This window comes from Heteronotia binoei, chromosome 17 (genome assembly GCF_032191835.1).
Source record: "Heteronotia binoei isolate CCM8104 ecotype False Entrance Well chromosome 17, APGP_CSIRO_Hbin_v1, whole genome shotgun sequence".
Taxonomy (NCBI): Eukaryota; Metazoa; Chordata; class Lepidosauria; order Squamata; family Gekkonidae; genus Heteronotia; species Heteronotia binoei.
In genome coordinates, this window is record NC_083239.1 from 52,218,146 (window position 1) to 52,239,127 (window position 20,982).

Consider the following 20,982-nt stretch of genomic DNA (forward strand, 5'->3'; position numbering starts at 1 on the left):
CTGCCCCCTCACCTCCCGCCGCCAGATACCCGAGAAGACACCCCCCCAGAGAAGCACTTCCATTCGCTCTTGCTCCGATCCACCGCTCGGACGGTTTCAATACTGCCGGCGTCCAACTCTTACGCCAAAGGATTCTCGTTTAATTGTTATTATTAGGACAGTTCTCCCCCCAAATTCCCCCCTTCAACATACAGTTCAGTCTTGTGATTAAACAGGACAAAAAATAAAATAGAGAGGAGGAGGGGGGGAGATAGGAAGCTCAAATAAATATACATTAAAAAGCTAACCGGCTTTTTGTTGGTTTTTTGTTTCTTTTAAAGGCAAAGAGTGCTCTTTAGTCAGGATAAATACGGCACACAAATATGGAGGGAACATGGGGGGGGGGGAGAGTTGAGGGGTTAGGCTGAAGTTTTAAGGAGTGGCTTAGTGGTCTGGGCCGTGTGTGAGCCCCGAGAGTGGGAGTGGCGGGAAGGAGAGAAGCCGGGAGAGTCCTAGGGTACTCCCAAACGAGCCGAAACGAGGGCGGTCTCTCTCACTCTCTCCCCGCCTCGCCCCCACCCCCTGCTTTAACTCTGCTCAGCCCCGTTTTAAAAAAGAGAAAGGAAAAAAGCAATCCATGGCTCGTAGAAACTATCACACAGTGATAAACGTGATTGTGAGTACTTCAGCAACAGCCCTTTGGGTGTCCGGGAAGGGGGGGGGGTGTTGTTTTGCAAATCTGATTCCACCTACTATACAAAATGTACAAAAGAAGGTCTTTTTGCCTCAGGCGGCAAAGCCCAAAAAGGGGGGGGGAAGGGGAGCAGGAGAGGAAAAGAAGGTGCCGGCAAAGGGAGACGGGACCCAAGCTCGGCTTTTAAAAAACAACAACAGGAAGCTCACCTGGCAAGGGTAAGAAGCAGCGGCGGCAGCTACCGTCTTTGCAAGCTGCCTCCACTTGATTTGTCACGCAACTGCTCAGCTTTTCGTGAGGATGGCATGCTGTGGGGCTTCCCCCGCCCACCCCCACACACACACACGCTCACCGGTCCTGCTCCCCTCCTCTTACAGGTTCCACCAGAATGGCCCCAAAGAGTCACCTGGCCAGCAGGGCAGAAGCTCGAGACGTTTGCATCCCCGGTGTGGGACAACCCCATTCCCAGCGCTCTGCCTGCATCCCTCTTTCAGCCTGTGAGGGCCATGCCAACCAGCCGAAGGGCGAGGCCTCAAGGACGACGGAACCGGGCCTCCTCGCAGCATTCCCACCTCGCTGTTTTAGGATGAGTAAAAGGCCTTTTTCCCCAAGAGAGGACGGGAGCTCTTATCTTCAGCTAATACACGCAGAACAGCACGTTGGCCATCAAACCCATGTGTGCTCAGCTCCCCAATCCAGCGAGCCTTTTTGAAAAAAACGTCCGGCAAGCCGCAGGAGTTCAGTTGCACCCTTGGCAGGAGGAAGAATTCAAAGAGCAGGGGCAACCCTCCACGGCTGTCGCTCTAACCCTCACCCCCTGCCTTGCCTTCGGGACGTCCGGCCAGCTATGAAGCTTTTTGGCTACATCCTAAGGTCAGGCAAGGCACCTTTCCTTGCACGGTCCTTAGTTGGATCCGTTCCTTTCCTTGCCTCTGGCTAAGGGAGAGTTAACTGCACAGCCCAACGGGAGTCAGAAATTCAGGAGTCCAGGGAGCAGGGCTGTGGACAGACGGGGACAGAGAGATTTATTGCTGTGATGGGGGGGGACCCAGAGGAAGGCCCGGAATCAGGAAGGACTTAGGTGATCGATGGCTTGAGAGGGGAGAAGCCAGCCGCTCCCCCCCCCAAGGTTTCCCTACTGTGTAAACCACGTGGTGTGTGTGTGTGTGGGGGGGGGGCAGTCATTCCTGCCTCCGCCAGGCCACCACACTGAACAAGCTGAGCCTTTCTTCCCTTCCCTTTTTCTGGGCACAAATCCCCTGGAAATAAAAATAGGGACGGAATTCTTACTGCCCGCCCCCCCCCCCCGGAAGCATTCTGCCCCAACAGAAACAGGCCAGGACGAGTCCTTGTGTGCGTGTAAAATCCACCCCCCCCCCAAAAAAAGTTTCTCCAGGAACTATTTCGGCCCGATGTTTCTGGCTCCCGCCCTGCATCCAACCCCTTCCCAGATTCTCTGCCCTTTTCCTGCCAGCCGTCAGCAAGTAGGAAGACGTCCACGCTGCTCCCTGCCCCCCTCCTTTACTGGGCTACCGGTCGGAAGACAGCCGGAAGCAGAAGGGAGGGATTAGAAGACAGCCGGAAGTAGAGAGGAGGGATCGGAACACACTCCTCCCATTTCTCTTGGTCACCCACGCGGCAGGGATTAGCTGGGGGGAGGAGACAGAATCCTCAAGAGGGGTGCATTAGGAGTGGCCGAAGATGTAGTGGGAGGGGGAGGGACAGTGGAGGGAAAACAAGGAAAGGACACGGCAGCCCTTTGACCTCCGAAGCGCCACCACTGGATAGCCCGTCACCCCCAAGAAATTCCAGGCAGGCTCCACCCACTTGAAACCCTTGGTAGTCGCAGTCTGCTGGTTCCGAGGACGGGCGAGGGCGGTTCTGCTCACATTTCACCCCTCCTTTGGCTCAGGTGAGGGACTTCTGCCCGGAGACAAAAGAGTTCCAGAATGCGGCTTGACGGGAGCTGTGCGCCGGGCTACGCCCCCCCTCCCCCTTCCCAAACATCTGAAATCGGGTTATTTCAAAAATACAAAACAGTCACAGGCCCAAGAGGCGGTAAAAACACGGGGGTTTCCAACGTCTTTGCCCGAGGCAGCGCGTGCAAGCAAGGGTTCCGGAAGTCCACCCGCGAAATCTCCCCGAATATCCCCAGGCCGTGTTCCTCCCTCCCCTCCCTGCAACAACAGTCCGGGAGGACGCTTCCACTCCGGTACCCCCCCCCCCCCCAGCTGAGAAATAAAAACCAGGCGACCTTGAAACGAGCGGAAAATGTTTTCAGTGCTGGTCGAAGAAAGGCGAGCCCGAGGTCGAAGGAAGGAGAGCGGCCTTTCGCCCTGTCCTAGCCGCCGCTGCCCAGCAGGGGTCAGGCCTGAGCTCAGAGGGGGAGGTCGGAGTGAGGCGCCCCATGGCAGAGAAGGGAAGCGTTAGCACCACTGGCTGGGCCAGAGAAGAAGATGAGAGGAGTCCTGGCGACGCACCTGCAGGGAGGAAGAGGGCGAAAGAGAAACCGTGAGGGACGCCGGGACTCCCTGGACGACGACGCACTGAAGAACCTGCCTCACCTGCAGGCCGCACGGCCCCCTTTTCATATGAAGACCTTGGCCCAGGGCGTCGGCCCCCGCGCTGGCGATCAGGGCCTTGCTGGGGTGGAAGGCCACGTCGTGGATGGCCTCCTCGTGCTTCTTGCGGTGCGCCGTGATCTCCTGCATGCAGGTCTTGTTGTCGAGGTTCCAGAGGCGCAGGGAGCAGTCGTGGCCTTAAGAGGAGAGGAAGGAAGGAAGGGAGGAGAGGGCCGTGAGGGGTTAAGTGCAGAGGGCCACTTTCCCCAAAAAAAGGACTCAGCCTGCTGAAGAGAAGCGAGCGTGCGTGTTGGGGGCTGGTCAAGTTGCTTCCGACTTAGAAGAGGAAGATATTGGATTTATATCCCGCCCTCCACTCCGAAGAGTCTCAGAGCGGCTCACAATCTCCTTTCCCTTCCTCCCCCACAACAGACACCCTGTGAGGTGGGTGGGGCTGGAGAGGGCTCTCACAGCAGCTGCCCTTTCAAGGACAATCTCTGCCAGAGCTATGGCTGACCCAAGGCCATTCCAGCAGGTGCAAGTGGAGGAGTGGGGAATCAGACACGGTTCTCCCAGATAAGAGAGCTCTGGCTGACCCCAAGGCCATTCCAGCAGGTGCAAGTGGAGGAGTGGGGAATCAGACACGGTTCTCCAGATAAGAGAGCTATGGCTGACCCAAGGCCATCTCAGCAGGTGCAAGTGGAGAGAGTGGGGAATCAAACCCGGTTTCTCCCAGAGAAGAGAGCTCTGGCTGACCTAAGGCGATTCCATCAGGTGCAAGTGGAGGAGTGCGGAATCAAACCCGGTTCTCCCAGATAAGACTCCGCACACTTCACCACTCACCAAACTTAGGGAAGGAAACCCTATGAATTCATATCCTCAAAATATCTGCTTGTGGACGGCCTTGCTCAGGTCTTGCAAAATGACGGACAGGGCTCCCGGGTGCAGCCCATCGATCTATTGCAGGGGTGGCCAATGGTAGCTCTCCAGATGTTTTTTTGCCTACAACTCCCATCAGCACCAACCAGCATGGCCAACGGCTGGGGCTGATGGGAGTTGTAGGCAAAAAACATCTGGAGAGCCACCGTTGGCCACCCCTGATCTCTTGGGTCTCCTCTTTTCCAGCTGCCTTCAACTTGTCCTAACGCTGTTCTCTTTTCAGGGACTCCTGGGACTCAAGTACAATACCGAAGTTTCGCCATTTTTAGCTCCAAGGGGAGAATTCACAGTTGATTTGATCTAGAAACCACTGATTTGTCTTTTGGCAGCCGACAGCATCCATAAAACTCTGAATGAAGAAGGGTTTGTGGGTTTTTTTGGCAATTTCCAACCCCTCACCAGGAATACTCCCTCAAAGCTGTGCAGTCCTGGAGTAGGACCGTTTTTTGTAGCAGGAACTCCTTTGCATATTAGGCCACACACACACACACCCCCCGATGTAGCCGACCCTCCTGGAGGCTTACAGGGGGCCCTGTATGAAGAGTCCTGTAATCTCCAGAAGGATTGGCTTCATCTGGGTGGAATTCTAGCAGACGCCTCCTTTGCATATTAGGCCACACCCCCATGATGTGGCCAATCCTCCTGGAACTTAAAAAAAAAAAAAGCGCAAATTCTTGGAGGATAAGAACATAAGAGAAGCCCTGTTGGATCAGGCCAGTGGCCCATCCAGTCCAACACTCTGTGTCATATAAGAACATAAGCCATGTTGGATCAGGCCAATGGCCATCCAGTCCAACACTCTGTGTCACATAAGAACTGAGAAGCCCTGCTGGATCAGGCCAATGGCCCCATCCAGTCCAACACTGTGTCACACAATGCCAATATACACACACACGCTGTGGCTAACAGCCACTGATGGACCTCTGCTCCATATTTTTATCTAACCCCCTCTTGAAGGATTGGCTACATGTGGAGGGGGGGGTGGCCTAATATGCAAAGGAATCCTGCTACAAAAAATGCCGTTTGTGAGCAAAATTCAACTTCATGAGCGACAGACATTAAAGGGGTGAGCTGCTGCATAAATTAGTTTGCTGCGGGGCCGTTTTTCCTGAGCTAAGACAAAAATGTGTGAGCCGGAGCCACACGAATACGGACACCAAATCCCGTTACTGGGATTCATTCATTCAACGCACAAACCTTTGTGCGGATCAAGATATGCAGCCGTGCTTCCCCGTCGCAGTAGAAAAGAGCAGGAATCCGGGAGCACCTTAAAAACTAACGACGTTTTTCAGCACGGGAAGAGCTTTCAATTTTGTGAGTTTTTTAAAGATGCCCCTGGACTTTTGCTCTTTTCTGCCTCTTTGTTTTTGCCTCTGGATCGTGCAATTTTGAGCCCACCTGGCGGCACAAGGAGACAGATTCAGCCCAGAGGATTCCTGCTTGCTGAATGCAGAAGAAACTCCAGGTGCGCGAGAGAGAAACCAACAAACAAAGGAGACCTGGGGTATACGTGCTGTAAAATCCAAGAAAAGCCCCAGAGGTAACACCAGACTTAAATACTTCACAACACTTCAAAGTATTAAACATGTATCACTGAGAACGATATGGGAAAGAGCAAAGCCCCACTCTAACGAGGGAAGTTCTGCTTACAAATAATACAACAAAATAATACAATATAACAGTGTGATAGCCAATACAAAAGCAGGTTGCTCTTGAGAAGTCAGTATCAAGCTGGTCCAAAAGTGTGGCTCAGCCAACAACGTTCTTCTCTTTGCTTAAAGAAGCAAAGCCGTACCAGTGATCGATAACATCTGGTTTTGGGTAGCCTTAAACTTCAAGCTTGCATAAATCACAGAGCAATGTCCCCGTTCCTGAAATACATTCCAAAAGGTGGGGGGAATGTATTCTAGCTGTTGGGACATCTATCGCCTCCCTCCGGATTGAAATATGATCCTTCTATCCCGAGGCTGAGCCTAGGCTAAGTTTGAGGCTACCCGAAACCGGATATTTTGGGCTGGCTTGATATTGACTTCTCAAGAACAACCTGCTTTTGTATTGATTATTGCACTGTGTTATATTCTATGACTTTGTTGCATGATTTGTAAGTAGAATTTCCCTTGTTAGAGTGGGCTTCGCTATTTCACATACTGTTCTCGTTTAAACATTTAATACTTTAAAGTGTTGTTAAGTATTAAGTCTGGTGTTACCTCCCCGGGGTATTTTACAGCAAGAGAGAGGAAGCCTACTTACTCCCTGACATGAGGAAGACTCCGTTGGGATCCGCGGCCAGACAGGTGACGGCATCCAGGTGAGCCACCATGGAGTGCACAACTTTTCCTGAATGAGAAAGAAGAAGAAGAAGAGGAAGAAGAAATTGGATTTATATCCCACCCTCCACACGAAGAGTCTCAAAGCGGCTCACAATCTCCTTTCCCTTCCTCCCCCACAACAGACACCCTGTGAGGTAGAAGAAGAAGAAGATATTGGATTTATATCCCGCCCTCCACTCCGAAGAGTCTCAGAGCAGCTCACAATCTCCTTTCCCTTCTCCCCCACAACAGACACCCTGTGAGGTAGAAGAAGAAGAAGATATTGGATTTATATCCCGCCCTCCACTCCGAAGAGTCTCAGAGCAGCTCACAATCTTCTTTCCCTTCCTCCCCACAACAGACACCCTGTGAGGTGGGTGGGCTGGAAAGGGCTCTCACAGCAGCTGCCCTTTCAAGGACAACCTCTGCCAGAGCTACGGCTGACCCAAGGCCATTCCAGCAGCTGCAGGTGGAGGAGTGGGGAATCAAAACCCGGCTCTCCCAGATAAGAGTCCGCACACTTCACCACTACATCAAACTGAGTGGGGCTGAGAGAGCTCTTACAGCAGCTGCCCTTTCAAGGACAACTCCTGCGAGAGCTACGAGGGGAATCAAACCCAATTCTCCCAGATAAAGAGTCTGGGCACTTAACCACTACACCAAACTGGCTCTCCAGAGAGGATTTCAAACCCAAATCAAGTCACAACATTGAGGGCTGGAGCGGTGCAGTTGTTAGGACTGTCGGGTTAGTATCTGGGAGGCCCAGGTTCGAATCCCTGCTCTGCTGGGTGACCTTGGCCCAGACACGCTCTCCTCAGCTTCACCTGCCTCACAGGGGCGGCGGGAGGACAAAACGGGGGAGAAGAGAATGTTGCAAGTCGCTCCGGGGAGGTGGAAGGCAGGGCACGAACCAATTGAAGACGCAGGAACACGACATGCCGCTTCCCCGCAGGAGGTACTTTGGAAGAGCGTGTCTGGGGAGAGGCCCCGCTGTCGTCAGCAGAAGGGCGGGGCATTTCGCTTTATAAATAAGGCTGCCCAAATGGCTTCCGGCAAAGGAGCGAGGCAACCGCGGTAAAATGAGGGAGGGCGTCTCTTCCCACTCCTCAGGGCCAGCGCTAGGGAGTGAGTGAAGTAGGCCGTCACCTACAGCAGGGGTCCCCAACCACTGGGCCATAGACCGGTCCTGGTCTGGGGCTTGTTAGCAACCGGGTAGAGCGACCCCCAAACTTCAGAGGTCCTTGCAGGGGAGGCAGCCTCAGAGTGAGGCCACACCGCCTCTTTCATCCTCTTTCAGGGAGGGACGTGGCTCAGTGGTAGAGCATCTGCTCGGGAAGCAGAAGGTCCCAGGTTCAATCCCCAGCATCTCCAACTAAAAAGGGTCTAGGCAAGTAGGCGTGAAGAACCTCCGCTTGAGACCCTGGAGAGCCGCTGCAGTCTGAGTAGACAAGACTGACTTGGATGGACCCAGGAGGGTCTGATTCAGTAAGAAGGCAGCTTCCTTCCTTCCTCCCTCCCCTCCCCTCCTTCCTTCCGGTAGAGCATCTGCTTGGTAAGCAGAAGGTCCCAGGTTCAATCCCCAGCATCTCCAACTAAAAAGGGTCCAGGCAAGTAGGCGCGAAGAACCTCCGCTTGAGACCCTGGAGAGCCGCTGCCAGTCTGAGTAGACAAGACTGACTTGGATGGACCCAGGGAGGGTCTGATTCAGTAGAAGGCAGCTTCATATGTTCATCCGCCTGGCTCCCGGGCCGGGCAGATGGGCAGTGCTGCTGTGACCTTAGCCTACCCCTTGTTTATAGACCTCCACTGACCAGCTGATCGTCAGGGGTCTTTCAAGACCCCCACGAGGGCAGGGATGTGGCAGGGACAGGGGGAGCAGCCTGGGGGTGGCAAAACACCCAGGGCCACCCCCACCCCCGCACTGGTCCGTGGAAAAATTGCCTTCCACAAAACCGGCCCCTGGTGCCAAAAAGGTTGGGGGCCGCTGGCCTAGAGCGCCACCTGTCCCCAGCGGCAGGCTCCTGCATGTACACAAAAGCCCCGCCTCAAAGCTGCCGCCGCCCAAAAACGTGCAGTGCCCTCAGGGCTGCCTTCACCGGCCTGGGAGCGGAAGGGTTAAGGATGCCACGGCGCAGGAGGCGGGGGCAAGGTGCCCTGGCGGCCTCCTGATTGGCCCAGTCCCACTGGCACAGCCAGGCCCTGTGGCCAATCGGGAGCCGCGCCTCATGCACCCTGCACACCAGAGCGGCAGTGAGCCCTGCTGACCGGCGGAGGCCGAGGCTGCCTTTTCTTCCCCCTGCTGGCAGCCACGGGCGGGGCCCACCAAGGCGGATGGGCCACCAGGGAGGCAGGGGCACGACAGGCGGGCAAGACCCAAGGGCCCTGGCCTCACCTAGGGCGCCAAACAGTTGGCGCTGGCCGTGCCACGCCTGCGAGAGAAGCCCCGGGGTGACGCCCCTTTGCCCCACAGAAGAACGAGAGACCAGGTCACCCCCAGCTGCGCTCAGTTCCCGTCTCACCTGTCCGATTGTCCAAGAAGCGGATGCCTCGGTCATCGTGGGCCGTGATGGTGACCGGCTGCGTCGGGTGACTCACCACCTGGTTGATCTGGCTGGCCCCTGTTTGCGGGAGGGAGGAGGAGGAGGAGAGGCGTAAGAACCCAAGTCCTGGACGAGCCCATGTTTGCTGGAAGCCTGTTTTGTCTTCCCACGGAAGGCAGGGAGGGTGGCCTGGATCATAGTCCCTGATAACCAAGCAGCCACAGCAGTGGGGCTCTTCTCCCCACCGCTGGGGCTCAGAAAGGGGGGCTGCTATAGAACTCTCGGTTGGCTCCTCATCTTTAAAGACTCTGTTCACAATGCTGCAGTTCGTGGAGCTAACAAAGTAGAGCCTCTTCAGGCTCCGTCCCCAAAATCTCCAGGTACTTCCCAATCCGGAGCTGGCCGCCCTAAACATAAGCCTGGGCTTCTAAACTTCAAGGGCACCCCCACCCAATAATCACTAGCTGGCGCTCATCTGTTACAACCAGGGCAACAGAAAGCCAATAGAGACCGTTAGAGAACAGAATTACGCGGAACCAAGTCCTCTCTAGGAAACCAGACACTATTGCAGAGTACAGCAAATGCTCTCTTACATAAGAACATAAGAGAAGCCATGTTGGATCAGGCCAATGGCCCATACAGTCCAACACTCTGTGTCACAGAAGAACAAGAGAAGCCCTGTTGGATCAGGCCAGTGGCCCATCCAGTCCCACACTCTGTGTCACATAAGAACATAAGAGAAGCCATGTTGGATCAGGCCAATGGCCCCTCCAGTCCCACACTCTGTGTCACATAAGAACATAAGAGAAGCCATGTTGGATCAGGCCAGTGGCCCCATCCAGTCCAACACTCTGTGTCACATAAGAACATAAGAGAAGCCCTGTTGGATCAGGCCAGTGGCCCATCCAGTCCCACACTCTGTGTCACATAAGAACATAAGAGAAGCCATGTTGGATCAGGCCAATGGCCCATCCAGTCCCACACTCTGTGTCACATAGGGGCCAAAAAAACAAAGTGCCATCAAGAGGTCCACCAGTGGGGCTAGAAGCCCTCCCACTGTTGCCCCCCCCCAAAGAACAAGCAAACAGAGCATCAGTGCCCCAGACAGAGAGTTCCAACGATACGCTGTGGCTAATATTCACTGATGGACCTCTGCTCCATACTTTATCCAATCCCCTCTTGAAGCTGTCTATGCTTGCAGCCGCCACCACCTCCTGTGGCAGGGAATTCCACGTGTTAATCACCCTTTGGGTGAAGAAGGACTTCCTTTTATCTGTTCTAACCCGACTGCTCAGCAATTTCATTGAATGCCCACAAGTTCTCGCATTGTGAGAAAGGGAGAAAAGGACTTCTTTCTCTACCTTCTCCATCCCATGTGTATCTTGCACAGACTATGAGTTCAGGAGAAGAGAACTCAGCCCTGAGCTACAGCCGCCTCCTCGCCCTCTTGTGTTCCGCTGCTCCCAAGGCCCGACTCACCACTGGCTGGTCTCGATTCCAAGGTCAGGATGGGGCAGGTGGCTTCCACGTCGTAGAGAATGGCGTCGCCCGTCTGGAAGGCAGCCACGGCGTGGGCGGGGTCGGTGCTGGAGAACGTGACCGAGGTCGGGGTTCCATGCACTGTGGGAGGAGACGGCAGAGGGAAGCGTTTGGACCCTGGCTGCAGCCCGTCACCCAAGCGATGCCGCTCTCACGGTGGCAGGAAAGCGGGGCTTCGTGGGAGCCAGGGCGGTGTCACAGTTAAGAGAGCCAGACAAGGATCACGTTCAAATCCAGGCTTAATCTCAGCCCAGCCTACCTCGCAGGGTGGGCGTGAAGATGAAACGGATGAGAGAACGCTCCGTTTAAGCCGCTTTGGGGTCCCCCAATGAGGCAAGAGGCATGACGGCGCCCCCTGGCCGCTTCCAGGCTTCGGCGGTTGACTGCCCCTGAATTTGGAGATTCTCCTTAGTCACTGTGGCCGGTGCTGGATTAAACCCTGCGGAGGCCCCTGGGCATTCAAAATCTCGGGGGCCCCCTTGCAAATTATCTCAGAGCCCGAGCGCCCGCCCCACTGCCCATGACCCCCGCTGCAGCCTCAGGCCCCTTCTCAAAAGCCCCTTTGACTAAGCCGCAGGGGAAGAGACGGAGAGAGGCAAACGTGGCAATGACGCCACCAGCAGCCGCACCAGGCAAGCTGAAAAGGCTGCAAGCAGGGGGGAAACCGGGGAGGGGGAGCCAGCCAGCGCCTACTTGGCCTAATTGTTAATCCGGCCCTGACTGTGGCTAGTAGCCGCCGACAGACCTCTCCTCCGTGACTGTGTCTAATCCCCTTTTACAGCCACCCGGTTCTTGTGACCAGGGCTATTTTTGCAGCAGGAATGCATTTGCATATTAGGTCGCACCTCCCTGATGTAGCCAATCCCCCAAGAGCTTACAGGGCTCTTAGTACAGGTTCTCCTATCAGCTCCAGGAGGATTGGCTACATCAGCGGGGGGTGTGGCCTAATAGGCCAAGGAGCTCCTGCTACAAAGAAAGCCCTGCTTGTAACCATCGCTACATCCTCTGACAAGAGAATTCCACATCTTAACCACTCGTTTCCTTTTGCCCCTCCTGACCTTACTGTCCATCATCTTTGCTGGATGCTGTCGAGTTCTAGTATTCGGGGAGAGGGAGAAATATTTCTCTTTGTCAGCTCTCTCCACCTCGTGCATAATCTTATAAATCTCTGTCACACAGAATCATAAAAGCTGGAAGGGACCTCCAGGGTCATCTAGTCCAACCCCCTGCACCATGCAGGAAACTCACAAACCCCTCCCCCTAAATTCACAGGATCCTCATTGCTGTCAGATGGCCATCTAGCCTCTGTTTAAAAACCTCCAAGGAAGGAGAGCCCACCGCCTCCCGAGGAAGCCTGTTCCACTGAGGAATCGCTCTAACGGTCAGGAAGTTCCTCCTAAGGTTGAGACAGAAACTCTTTTTGATTTAATTTCAACCCATTGGTTCTGGTCCTGCCTTCTGGGGTCACAGAAAACAATTCCACCCCATCCTCTAAATGACAGCCCTTCAAGGACTTGAAGATGGTGATCCTATCACCTCTCATCCGCCTCCTCTCCAGGCTAAACAGGCCCAGCTCCTTCAACCTTTCCTCATAGGACTTGGTCTCCAGACCCCTCACCATCTTTGTCGCCCTCCTCTGGACCCGCTCCAGCTTGTCTAGGTCCTTCTTAAAATGTGGTGCCCAGAAGTGAACACAATTCTCCAAGTGAGGTCTTACCAGAGCAGAGTAAAGCGCTACCATCGCTTCACAGGATCTGGACACTACACTTCTGTTGATACAGCCCCAAACTGCATTTGCCTTTTTAGCCGCCACATCACACTGTTGATTCATGTTCAGCGTACGGTCTACTAAGACCCCAAGATCCTTTTTGCACATCCTTTTCATACATTCCCTCTTAGTTGTCTCTTTTCTAAGCTGAGTCCCAGACTCTTCAGCCTTTCTTCATAAAGAAGGTGCTTCAACCCTCTAATCACCTCAGTTGCCCTCTCCTGTGCTTTTCAGTTTAGAGACGGACATACTGAGAACCCCTCTGTGGAGGGAATCAGGCTATTCTCCACACACAGCCTTAGAGAGAAGTCACCACTTCAGAAAGCATGTGCTCTCCCTCTACTGTTCATACCAAGAGCAACAGACAGGTAATGCCTTTTCTTAAAGTTAACCAAAATATCATAGAACAGCGAGCGAGCTTTGGAGTAACACAGAACTCTTCATCAGGAAGAGGGAGGGAGAGAGAGAGAGAGGGAGGGAGGGAGAGAGAGGGAGGGCGAGAGAGGGAGGGCGAGAGGGAGGTTGGGAGAGAGAGGGGGAGGGAGAGAGGGAGGGAGGTTGGGAGAGAGGGAGGGAAAGAGAGAGGGAGGGAGGGAGGTTGGGAGAGAGGGAGGGAGAGAGAGAGAGGGGAAGGGAGAGAGAGGGAGAGGGGGGAGAGAGGGAGGGAGAGAGAGCGGGGAAGGGAGGTTGGGAGAGAGGGAGGGAGAGAGAGGGAAGGAGAGAGAGGGAGGGAGAGAGAGGGAGAGAGAGGAAGAGGAAGGGAGAGAGAGGTTAGGAGAGAGGGAAGGAGAGAGGAGGGAGAGGGAGGGAGAGAGGGGGAGGGAGGGAGGTTGGGAGAGAGGGAGGGAGAGAGAGGGAAGGAGGGGGAGGGAGGTTGGGAGAGAGGGAGGGAGAGAGAGGGAGAGGGAGGGAGGGAGAGAGGGGGAGGGAGGGAGGCTGGGAGAGAGAGAGAGAGAGAAGGGGAGGGAGAGAGAGAAGGAGGGAGAGAGAGGGAGGGAGAGAGGGAGAGAGAGAGGGGGAGAGCCCCTGAGAAGATTGAGAAGGGCCCCCCTCCAGCCCCTGGACCAAACAGAGAAGGCTTCCACAGCCTCACTCACCGCTCCCCGTGCTGTAGGTGCTGAGGCAGGAGAAGCTACTGCTGGGGTCCCAGACCCTAACGGTGCTGTCTGCCGAGCAGGACACCAGGCGATTCTTGGAGGGGCTGAAGGCCAGGCCCCAGACAGCGTCGGTGTGGCCGTTCAGGACCTTGCTGAGCACACTCGGATCTACAACAGGAACAAACCAACACCTGCAAAATGAGCGCCGGCGGCTTGCAGCAATGTGCGTTTGTACCGTGAGAGTGGGATGTGGCGGGTTCCATGCCACCAAGGGCTGCCAGCTTCCAGGTGGTCACGCAGCAGAAAAAAAGTCACACGGACAGGGGGTTTGAAAAAAAGCAATAGCTCCGTGTATGAAGTACCTCTTAGCCAAGGATAAGTACACGTTTCCAATAAAGATACTGTCCCCAGTAAGTGTAGAAAAATCATTTTCTTTGCTGCTATCAAAAAGTTCATACGCCATGCATAATCATTTCGGATTAGCTCTCTGTATGCACAGGTACATGAACATATGAAGCTGCCTTATACTGAATCAGACCTTTGGTCCATCAAAGTCAGTATTGTCTTCTCAGACTGGCAGCGGCTCTCCAGGGTCTCAAGCTGAGGTTTTTCACACCTATTTGCCTGGACCCTTTTTTGGAGATGCCGGGGATTGAACCTGGGACCTTCTGCTTCCCAAGCAGATGCTCTACCACTGAGCCACCGTCCCTCCCCTATTTCTTTTTCCAAGCACCATCTCAATTTCTTTTTCCAAGCACCATCAGCTTTCAGGCATAACCAGTCTGGACTTCCCGTTTCGCATTATTGCTTTATCCAAGCTAGAATATCACACCGTTGGATTGCTTCACTCTTCACATTCACTAATACACCTCATTTCACTTCACCGATGTTTGCGAACGTCTGCTTCCAGGGGGTGCCTGGAGGTCCCCCCCAGAATTACAACTGATTTCTAGGCAACAGAGATCTGTTCCCCTGGGGAGAAAAACAGCAGCTCCAGAGGTAGGCCTCTCTACGTTGGGAAAGGGAAGGAAAGGTCCCCTGTGCAAGAACCAGTCATTTCTGACTCTGGGGTGACGTCGCTTTCACGTTTTCACAGCAGTCTTTCTGCGGGGTGGTTTGCCATTGCCTTCCCCGGTCATTACGCTTTCCCCCCAGCAAGCTGGGGACTCATTTGACCGACCTTGGAAGGATGGAAGGCTGAGTCAACCTCGGGCCAGCTACCTGAACCAGCTTCCACCAGGGATCGAACGCAGGTCGTGAGCAGAGAGTTCAGGTCACAGGACTGCAGCCCTGCAAAACTCCCTCCCCAAACTCCGCCCCATAAGCCTCCAGGGATTTTTCATCTGAATCAGCAGCCCTATCACCACCTACAGCCACTCCTTTCATCTTCCTCTTCAAACCACTTACAAATCTGCCTTCCCTTTAGAAAGAAGCAACGTAAGAGAAGCCATGTTGGATCAGGCCAATGGCCCATCCAGTCCAACACTCTGTGTCACATAAGAACATAATCCATGCAACGGTCACCTCAAGGTTGGATTACTGTAATGCCCTCTACATGGGGCTGCCCCTGTGCCGAATCCGGAAGTTGCAGCTAGTGCACAACGCCGCCGCCCGGTTGTTATTAGGGCTCCCTAGATGGGAGCACATTCAGCCGGGGCTCCGGGGACTGCACTGGCTGCCAATAATATATCGAGTTCGGTACAAGGTGCTGGTTATTACCTTTAAAGCCCTATATGGCCTAGGACCTGCTTACCTTAGGGACCGTCTCTCCCCATACGTTCCCTAGAAAGTACTGAGATCGGGTTCTCACAATCTCCTTACAATCCCCGGGCCAAAGGAGGCCCGTCTGAAGTCAACTAGGGACAGGGCTTTTTCAATCACAGCCCCTTGCTGGTGGAACCAGCTGCCAGAAGAGGTGAGGGCCTTGCGGAACCTTGGGCAGTTCCGCAGGGCCTGTAAGACCGTCCTCTTCCGGTTGGCATACAACTGACCAGCATCTGAATATCTGAATTTTAAGGAAGACTGTAGGATAGTACGCTGACAAATTGTGTTTATTTTTATAGTGTAAATTATTGTATTTTAATTCTTGATTTTATTGTTAGAATTTTGTGTTGTGAGCCGCCCTGCGCCCGCTTCGGTGGGGTAGGGCGGGATATAAATCGAATGAAATAAATGGATGGATGGATGGATGGATGGATGGATGGATGGATGGATGGATGGATGGATGAAGCCATGTTGGATCAGGCCAATGGCCCATCCAGTCCAACACTTTTGCTGTGTTACACAGTGGCCAAAAAAACCAGGGGCCATCAGGAGGTCCATCAGTGGGGCCTGGACACTAGAAACCCTTCCACTGCCATGTAATCCAGAGGCAACATTTCATCCACTGCAGATGATACACCCTGGCCTAGATGAGCCAGGCAAGCCCAGTCTCATCAGATCTCAGAAGCTAGGCGGGGTCAGTTGGATGGGAGAACCGAGGAAGTCCAGGGTCACTGAACAGAGGCAGGCAGCGACGGCAAACCACCTCTAGAATCATAGAGTTGGAAGGGACCTCCAGGGTCACCTAATCCAACCCCCTGCACAATGCAAGAGACTCAGATACCTCCCCCTAAATTCAAAGGATCCTCACTGCTGTCAGATGGCCATCTAGCCTCTGTTTAAAAACCTCCGAGGAAAGAGAGCCCTCCACCTCCCGAGGAAGCCTGTTCCACTGAGGAACCGCTCTAACGGTCAGGAAGTTCTTCCTCATGTTGAGCCGGAAACTCTTTTGATTTAATTTCAACCCATTGGTTCTGGTCCTACCTTCCGCGGCCACAGAAAACAATTCCACACCATCCTCTATAGGACAGCCCTTCAAGTACTTGAAGTGATCATATCACCTCTCAGCCGCCTCTTCTCCAGGCAAAACATCCCCAGCTCCTTCAACGTTTCCTCATAGGACTTGGTCTCCAGACCCCTCACCATCATCATCACCCTCCTCTGGACCCGTTCCAGCTTGTTTTTCTCATGGGTCAATATGTATAATTAATTTTAGAATCATAGTTGGAAGGGACCTCCAGGGTCACCTAGTCCAACCCCCTGCACCATGCAGGAGACTCAGATACCTCCCCCTAAATTCACAGGATCCTCACTGCTGTCAGATGGCCATCTAGCCTCTGTTTAAAAACCTCCAAGGAAGGAGAGCCCTCCACCTCCCAAGGAGGAAGCCTGTTCCACTGAGGAGCTGCTCTAACGGTCAGGAAGTTCTTCCTTATGTTGAGCAGGAAACTCTTTTGATTTAATTTCAACCCATGGGTTCTGGTCCTACCTTCCGGGCCCACAGAAAACAATTCCGCACCATCTTCTATAGGACAGCCCTTCAAGTACTTGAAGATGGGGATTGTATCACCTCTCAGCCCCCTCCTCTCCAGGCTAAACGTGCCCAGCTCCTTCACCTCGGAACGTCTCTTGCCTCGGAAACCCTCTGGGGGTGACGCAAGTCAGCTGCAACTTGCCGGCACGTTCTTTCCTCCACCCCCACCCCCCCTCGGGAAGGTGAGTTCCAGCTGCCATCGATCGCCCAGCCGTGTGGCCTACCATAACCGTCGTAGGGGTCCATGCCCAGATCCGGGATCCTCCAGCAATGGATCCTGGTGTCCGCTCCTCCGCTGTAACAGTGTTCGCTGTTGCATCCCATGGCGACTGAAAGCACCGGGCCCCTAACAAGGAACAGAAGAGAAGCCGTGTTGCCAATGGCCCATCCAGTTCAATTCTGTGTCCAGAGGCCGACGAGGGCAGGAGAACCCTTTTGCTTCTGTGCTCCAGAGGGGATAGGGTTGCCAAGTCCAATTCAAGAAATATCTGGGGACTTTGGGGGTGGAGCCAGGAGACATTGGGGGGTGGATCTCTCCCTTTCTGCTGTAGCCTCAGGATGGAGCCACCAGCTGCAGGAGATCAGGCCCTGAGGGCCCATGTCACGATCCTGGGCCTAGCGAGGCCTGCAGGCCCCAGGGAAGCCTGCTTAGGAGTTACTGGGGAAAGCCTACATCTCCCAGGATCCCCTTTGTCCCTCTGATTGGGTAGCGAGGGTTTTGGAGGGAAACAGGCCCAGAGAGGGGTGTGGCCTGGGAAGAGAATATAAAGGCCAAGCCCAGGAAGTAGGGAGGTTCGTTCCTTGGAAGGCTGAGCTGGAGGTGGGCTGCGCCTGAAGAGCTTGAGCAGGGGAAAGTTCCCTCATCCAAGGGAAGAGGTGAGTCCTGGTTATTAGTTTAGGGACTGTAAGTTCAGACACGTTAGGACTTTGTTTATTTTCCCTTCACCCTCTTACTGTTTTATGCACCTTGTTAACTTATATTTCATTTTTAACCTTTTCATTTTTCTACAAACCCTAACCTTTTCATTGTTGTTCACTCTGCCTGGTCCTCACGCCTATTAGTTGGCCTAAGCTACAAGAGGCCTGAAGGGCTTGGGAGGGACCTCTGGGCCTTCTCAAGGGGAACCCTTAACCCAGAGTGGTGGCAGCAATTGATAAGACCCCCCTGAGTCCTGACACCACATTAGAGGCTGGTGGGTTAGAAAAAGAGTTTCGCTCTTAGTTTTAGCCTTTGTTCGCTTGCTGGTTAAGAGCCCCACAGCGCACAGTGTCAAAGCTGCAGTCCTAAGCTCTGCTCACAACCTGAGTTCGATCCCTGGCGGAAGCTGGGTTTTCAGGTAGCCAGCTCGAGGTTGACGCAGCCTTCCATCCTTCCGAGGTCGGTAAAATCAGTACCCAGCTTGCTGGGGAGAAAGTGTAGATGACTGGGGAAGGCAATGGCAAACCACCCCGTAAAAAGTCTGCCGTGAAAGCAATGTCACCCCAGAGTCGGAAGCGACTGGTGCTTGCACAGGGGACCTTTCCTTTCCTTTCCTGCTTGCTGAGGCAAGGAGTTGCAGTGACCAAAGGGTCAGCAAGAATGTTTTGGAACCCTGGTGGACTGGGCTGAACCATCCCAGGAGGGAATGGCCTGAGGGACTCTGGATCATTTTGGTTTCCTACAATGGACCTGAGGGCTTGAGGTATTAGCTAGCTTTGAAGCTTTTGTTGTTTTTAATTGTGTTGGGGAAATGTACCTGCACGGTTAAAATAAAACTTTGTTTAAACCTTTTGTTGTGTCAGCGGCTTGCGAGGTACCAGTGTCTATCCGCCCCTACGAAAGAGAAGGCGAATCTGCTAGCCGTCTTTAGGTTAGTAGGAGACTGCTGATCCCTTAGGGGGAACTGGGGTGGATTGGGCCCTATAAAACAAACCAGTCTGGTGGGAGCAACCTGGGGGAAGGTGGAAGAGCGTGGCCTCCCCCCTGTTATTAGACATACGTGCCCCGCTGACAAATTTCCCCAAAAGGGAGCTGCCCCCCCACAGCCCCCCACCTCAAGCACAGGCCAGCCTCTGATGTGTTCCAGGCCACATCCGTGATGATGCAAGGAAAACAGCAGGAGCCCTCCCCCACCCCAGTCAGCCAACAGCACACTCTAGAATGTGACCTTGAACCCCCCTTCTCTTGGCAGGGGAAGTCAACAGGGAAGTCAGCATACAAACTCGAGAGAGGTGCACTGCAGAGAGGCAACAGCGGTCATAGGTCAATGCATTTTTGGTGGTGCTAGAGCCCAGGGGACCAATCTGCTACACTCGTCTTGATACGAGACTATAGGATCTTACCGTACAGCTGTGTAAATAAAAAACCCGCTAAGAGACGCCGTAAATTTTAAACAACGAGACAGTGTAATGTAGAGGTCAGCGGTGTAAATACTGGACTATTGTCACTCCTTTGCGACTGGAAAGACTGCTTTTGAACTGTCTTCTGTGTATGTTTTTTTGCTACGTGCTTTCTACTTGAAGTTCTATGTGCGAATTCTGTCAGTACACGACTGACCTCTACGTTACACTGTCTTCACCACCACACCAAACTGGCTCTCCAGGGTGGGCGGGACTAGATGCGGCTTTTTCCTAGCAAAGCATCAGATTGGCCGTGCAGACTCTTATCTCGGAGAACCGGGCTTGATTCCCCACTCCTCCACTTGCAGCTGCTGGAATGGCCTTGGGTCCGCCATAGCTCTAATAGAGAGCCAGTTTGGTATAGTGGTGAAGTGCACGGACTCTTATCTGGGAGAACCGGGTTTGATTCCCCACTCCTCCACTTGCAGCTGCTGGAATGGCCTTGGGTCAGCCAGAGCTCTGGCAGAGGTTGACCTTGAAAGGGCAGTTTCTGCCAGAGCTCAACCCACCCACCTCACAGGGGGAGGGAGACTGTGAGGCGCTCTGAGAGTCAGAGTGAAGGGAGGGATATAAATCCAACATCATCATCTTTTTCTCCTCTAAAAGTGCTGGGTGGGCACCATGGGCATCGTTGGGGATCCCGGGCTTAGCATCTGCCTCTAGTCTAAGTTCATTTGGCCACTGCGGAATCAATGCCATCTACTCCCATCTACACACACACCTGTGGCCCCTGAACGCATAGACCGGCTCCACGTCCAACGCTGCATTCCTGAAACAACAGAGAAGCGAAGGGAGTAAGGACAACCAAGATGGGAAACTGGACTTCTTAAAAAAAAAAACCTCCCCCCCCTCCCCGGGGACTTTTCATCACACAAGCACACTTCCTGCTCCTGCACGGGACTTCAAGAAACTCACAACACAGAGCCAGTTGCGCTCCTAACAGTGATCCGCTCAGGGACCTGCAGCAAGCCCAGTTGCATGTTCTGCTGCCTGCCTCCTACCTTGGATGGGCACGCCCTGGAGGAGGAACTTCAAGCAATCTCCCACCCCCCACACACCTAGGGACATGTGGTTCCACAAGGCTCATCTGGGACATTTTCCAGGCCGGCTGCTCCAGCCGCCAGAACGGCCTGCCATGCTGCTTCTAAAGCCCGGAGACGTTCAGTGCTCACTTTTTGGCGGCCACCGTCTTCTGGAGGTTCCACAGCTTCAGCGTGCCGTCTTCCGAGGCGGTGACGAGGGCGGACTCCGTGTGGTGGAACACCAGGGCCCGGATGCCGTCATAATGGCTCCTGAGGGTGAATTTGGGATTCCAGGTCTTTTTGAAGGAGTCCTTGCTGTCCGAGAGCTGCAGGGGTGGAGGAGGCGTGAAATTAGGATGATGAACCCTTCAGGTGAGCCCTCCCCTCCCCCTGCCTCCTGTCGCTTCAACTTTCCCCCCTCTGCTCACCAGTTACATAAGAACATGAGAGAAGCCAATGGCCCATCCAGTCCAACACTCTGTGTCACACAGTGGCCAATATATGTGTGTGTACACACACACACACTGTGGCTAACAGCCACTGATGGACCTCTGCTCCATATTTTTATTCAATCCCCTCTTAAAGATGGCTATGCTTGTAGCCGCCACCTCCTGTGGCAGTGAATTCCACATGTTAATCACCCTTTGGGTGAAGAAGGACTTCCTTTTATCCGTTCTAACCCGTCTGCTCAGCAATTTCATTGAATGCCCACGAGTTCTTGTACTGTGAGAAAGGGAGAAAAGGACTTCTTTCTCTACTTTCTCCATCCCATGCATAATCTTGTAAACCTCTATCATGTC

At 53.8% G+C, this 20,982-nt stretch overlaps 1 protein-coding gene across 1 annotated transcript in view; it reads right to left on the reverse strand.

Annotated features, from left to right (window-relative positions):
- Positions 1 to 2,202: 2,202 nt before the first annotated feature.
- Positions 2,203 to 20,982, reverse strand: part of LOC132585896 (striatin-4-like) — a 45,577-nt gene continuing 26,797 nt past the window's right edge. Inside the window, exons 10-18 of the mRNA XM_060257773.1 lie at positions 20,333 to 20,508; positions 19,882 to 19,929; positions 17,006 to 17,127; positions 13,427 to 13,594; positions 10,502 to 10,642; positions 9,002 to 9,100; positions 6,424 to 6,510; positions 3,154 to 3,431; positions 2,203 to 2,322 (exon numbers count right to left, since the gene is read on the reverse strand). Coding sequence (XP_060113756.1) covers positions 2,203 to 2,322; positions 3,154 to 3,431; positions 6,424 to 6,510; positions 9,002 to 9,100; positions 10,502 to 10,642; positions 13,427 to 13,594; positions 17,006 to 17,127; positions 19,882 to 19,929; positions 20,333 to 20,508 — 1,239 coding nt within the window. The remainder of the gene's footprint in view (positions 2,323 to 3,153; positions 3,432 to 6,423; positions 6,511 to 9,001; positions 9,101 to 10,501; positions 10,643 to 13,426; positions 13,595 to 17,005; positions 17,128 to 19,881; positions 19,930 to 20,332; positions 20,509 to 20,982) is intronic.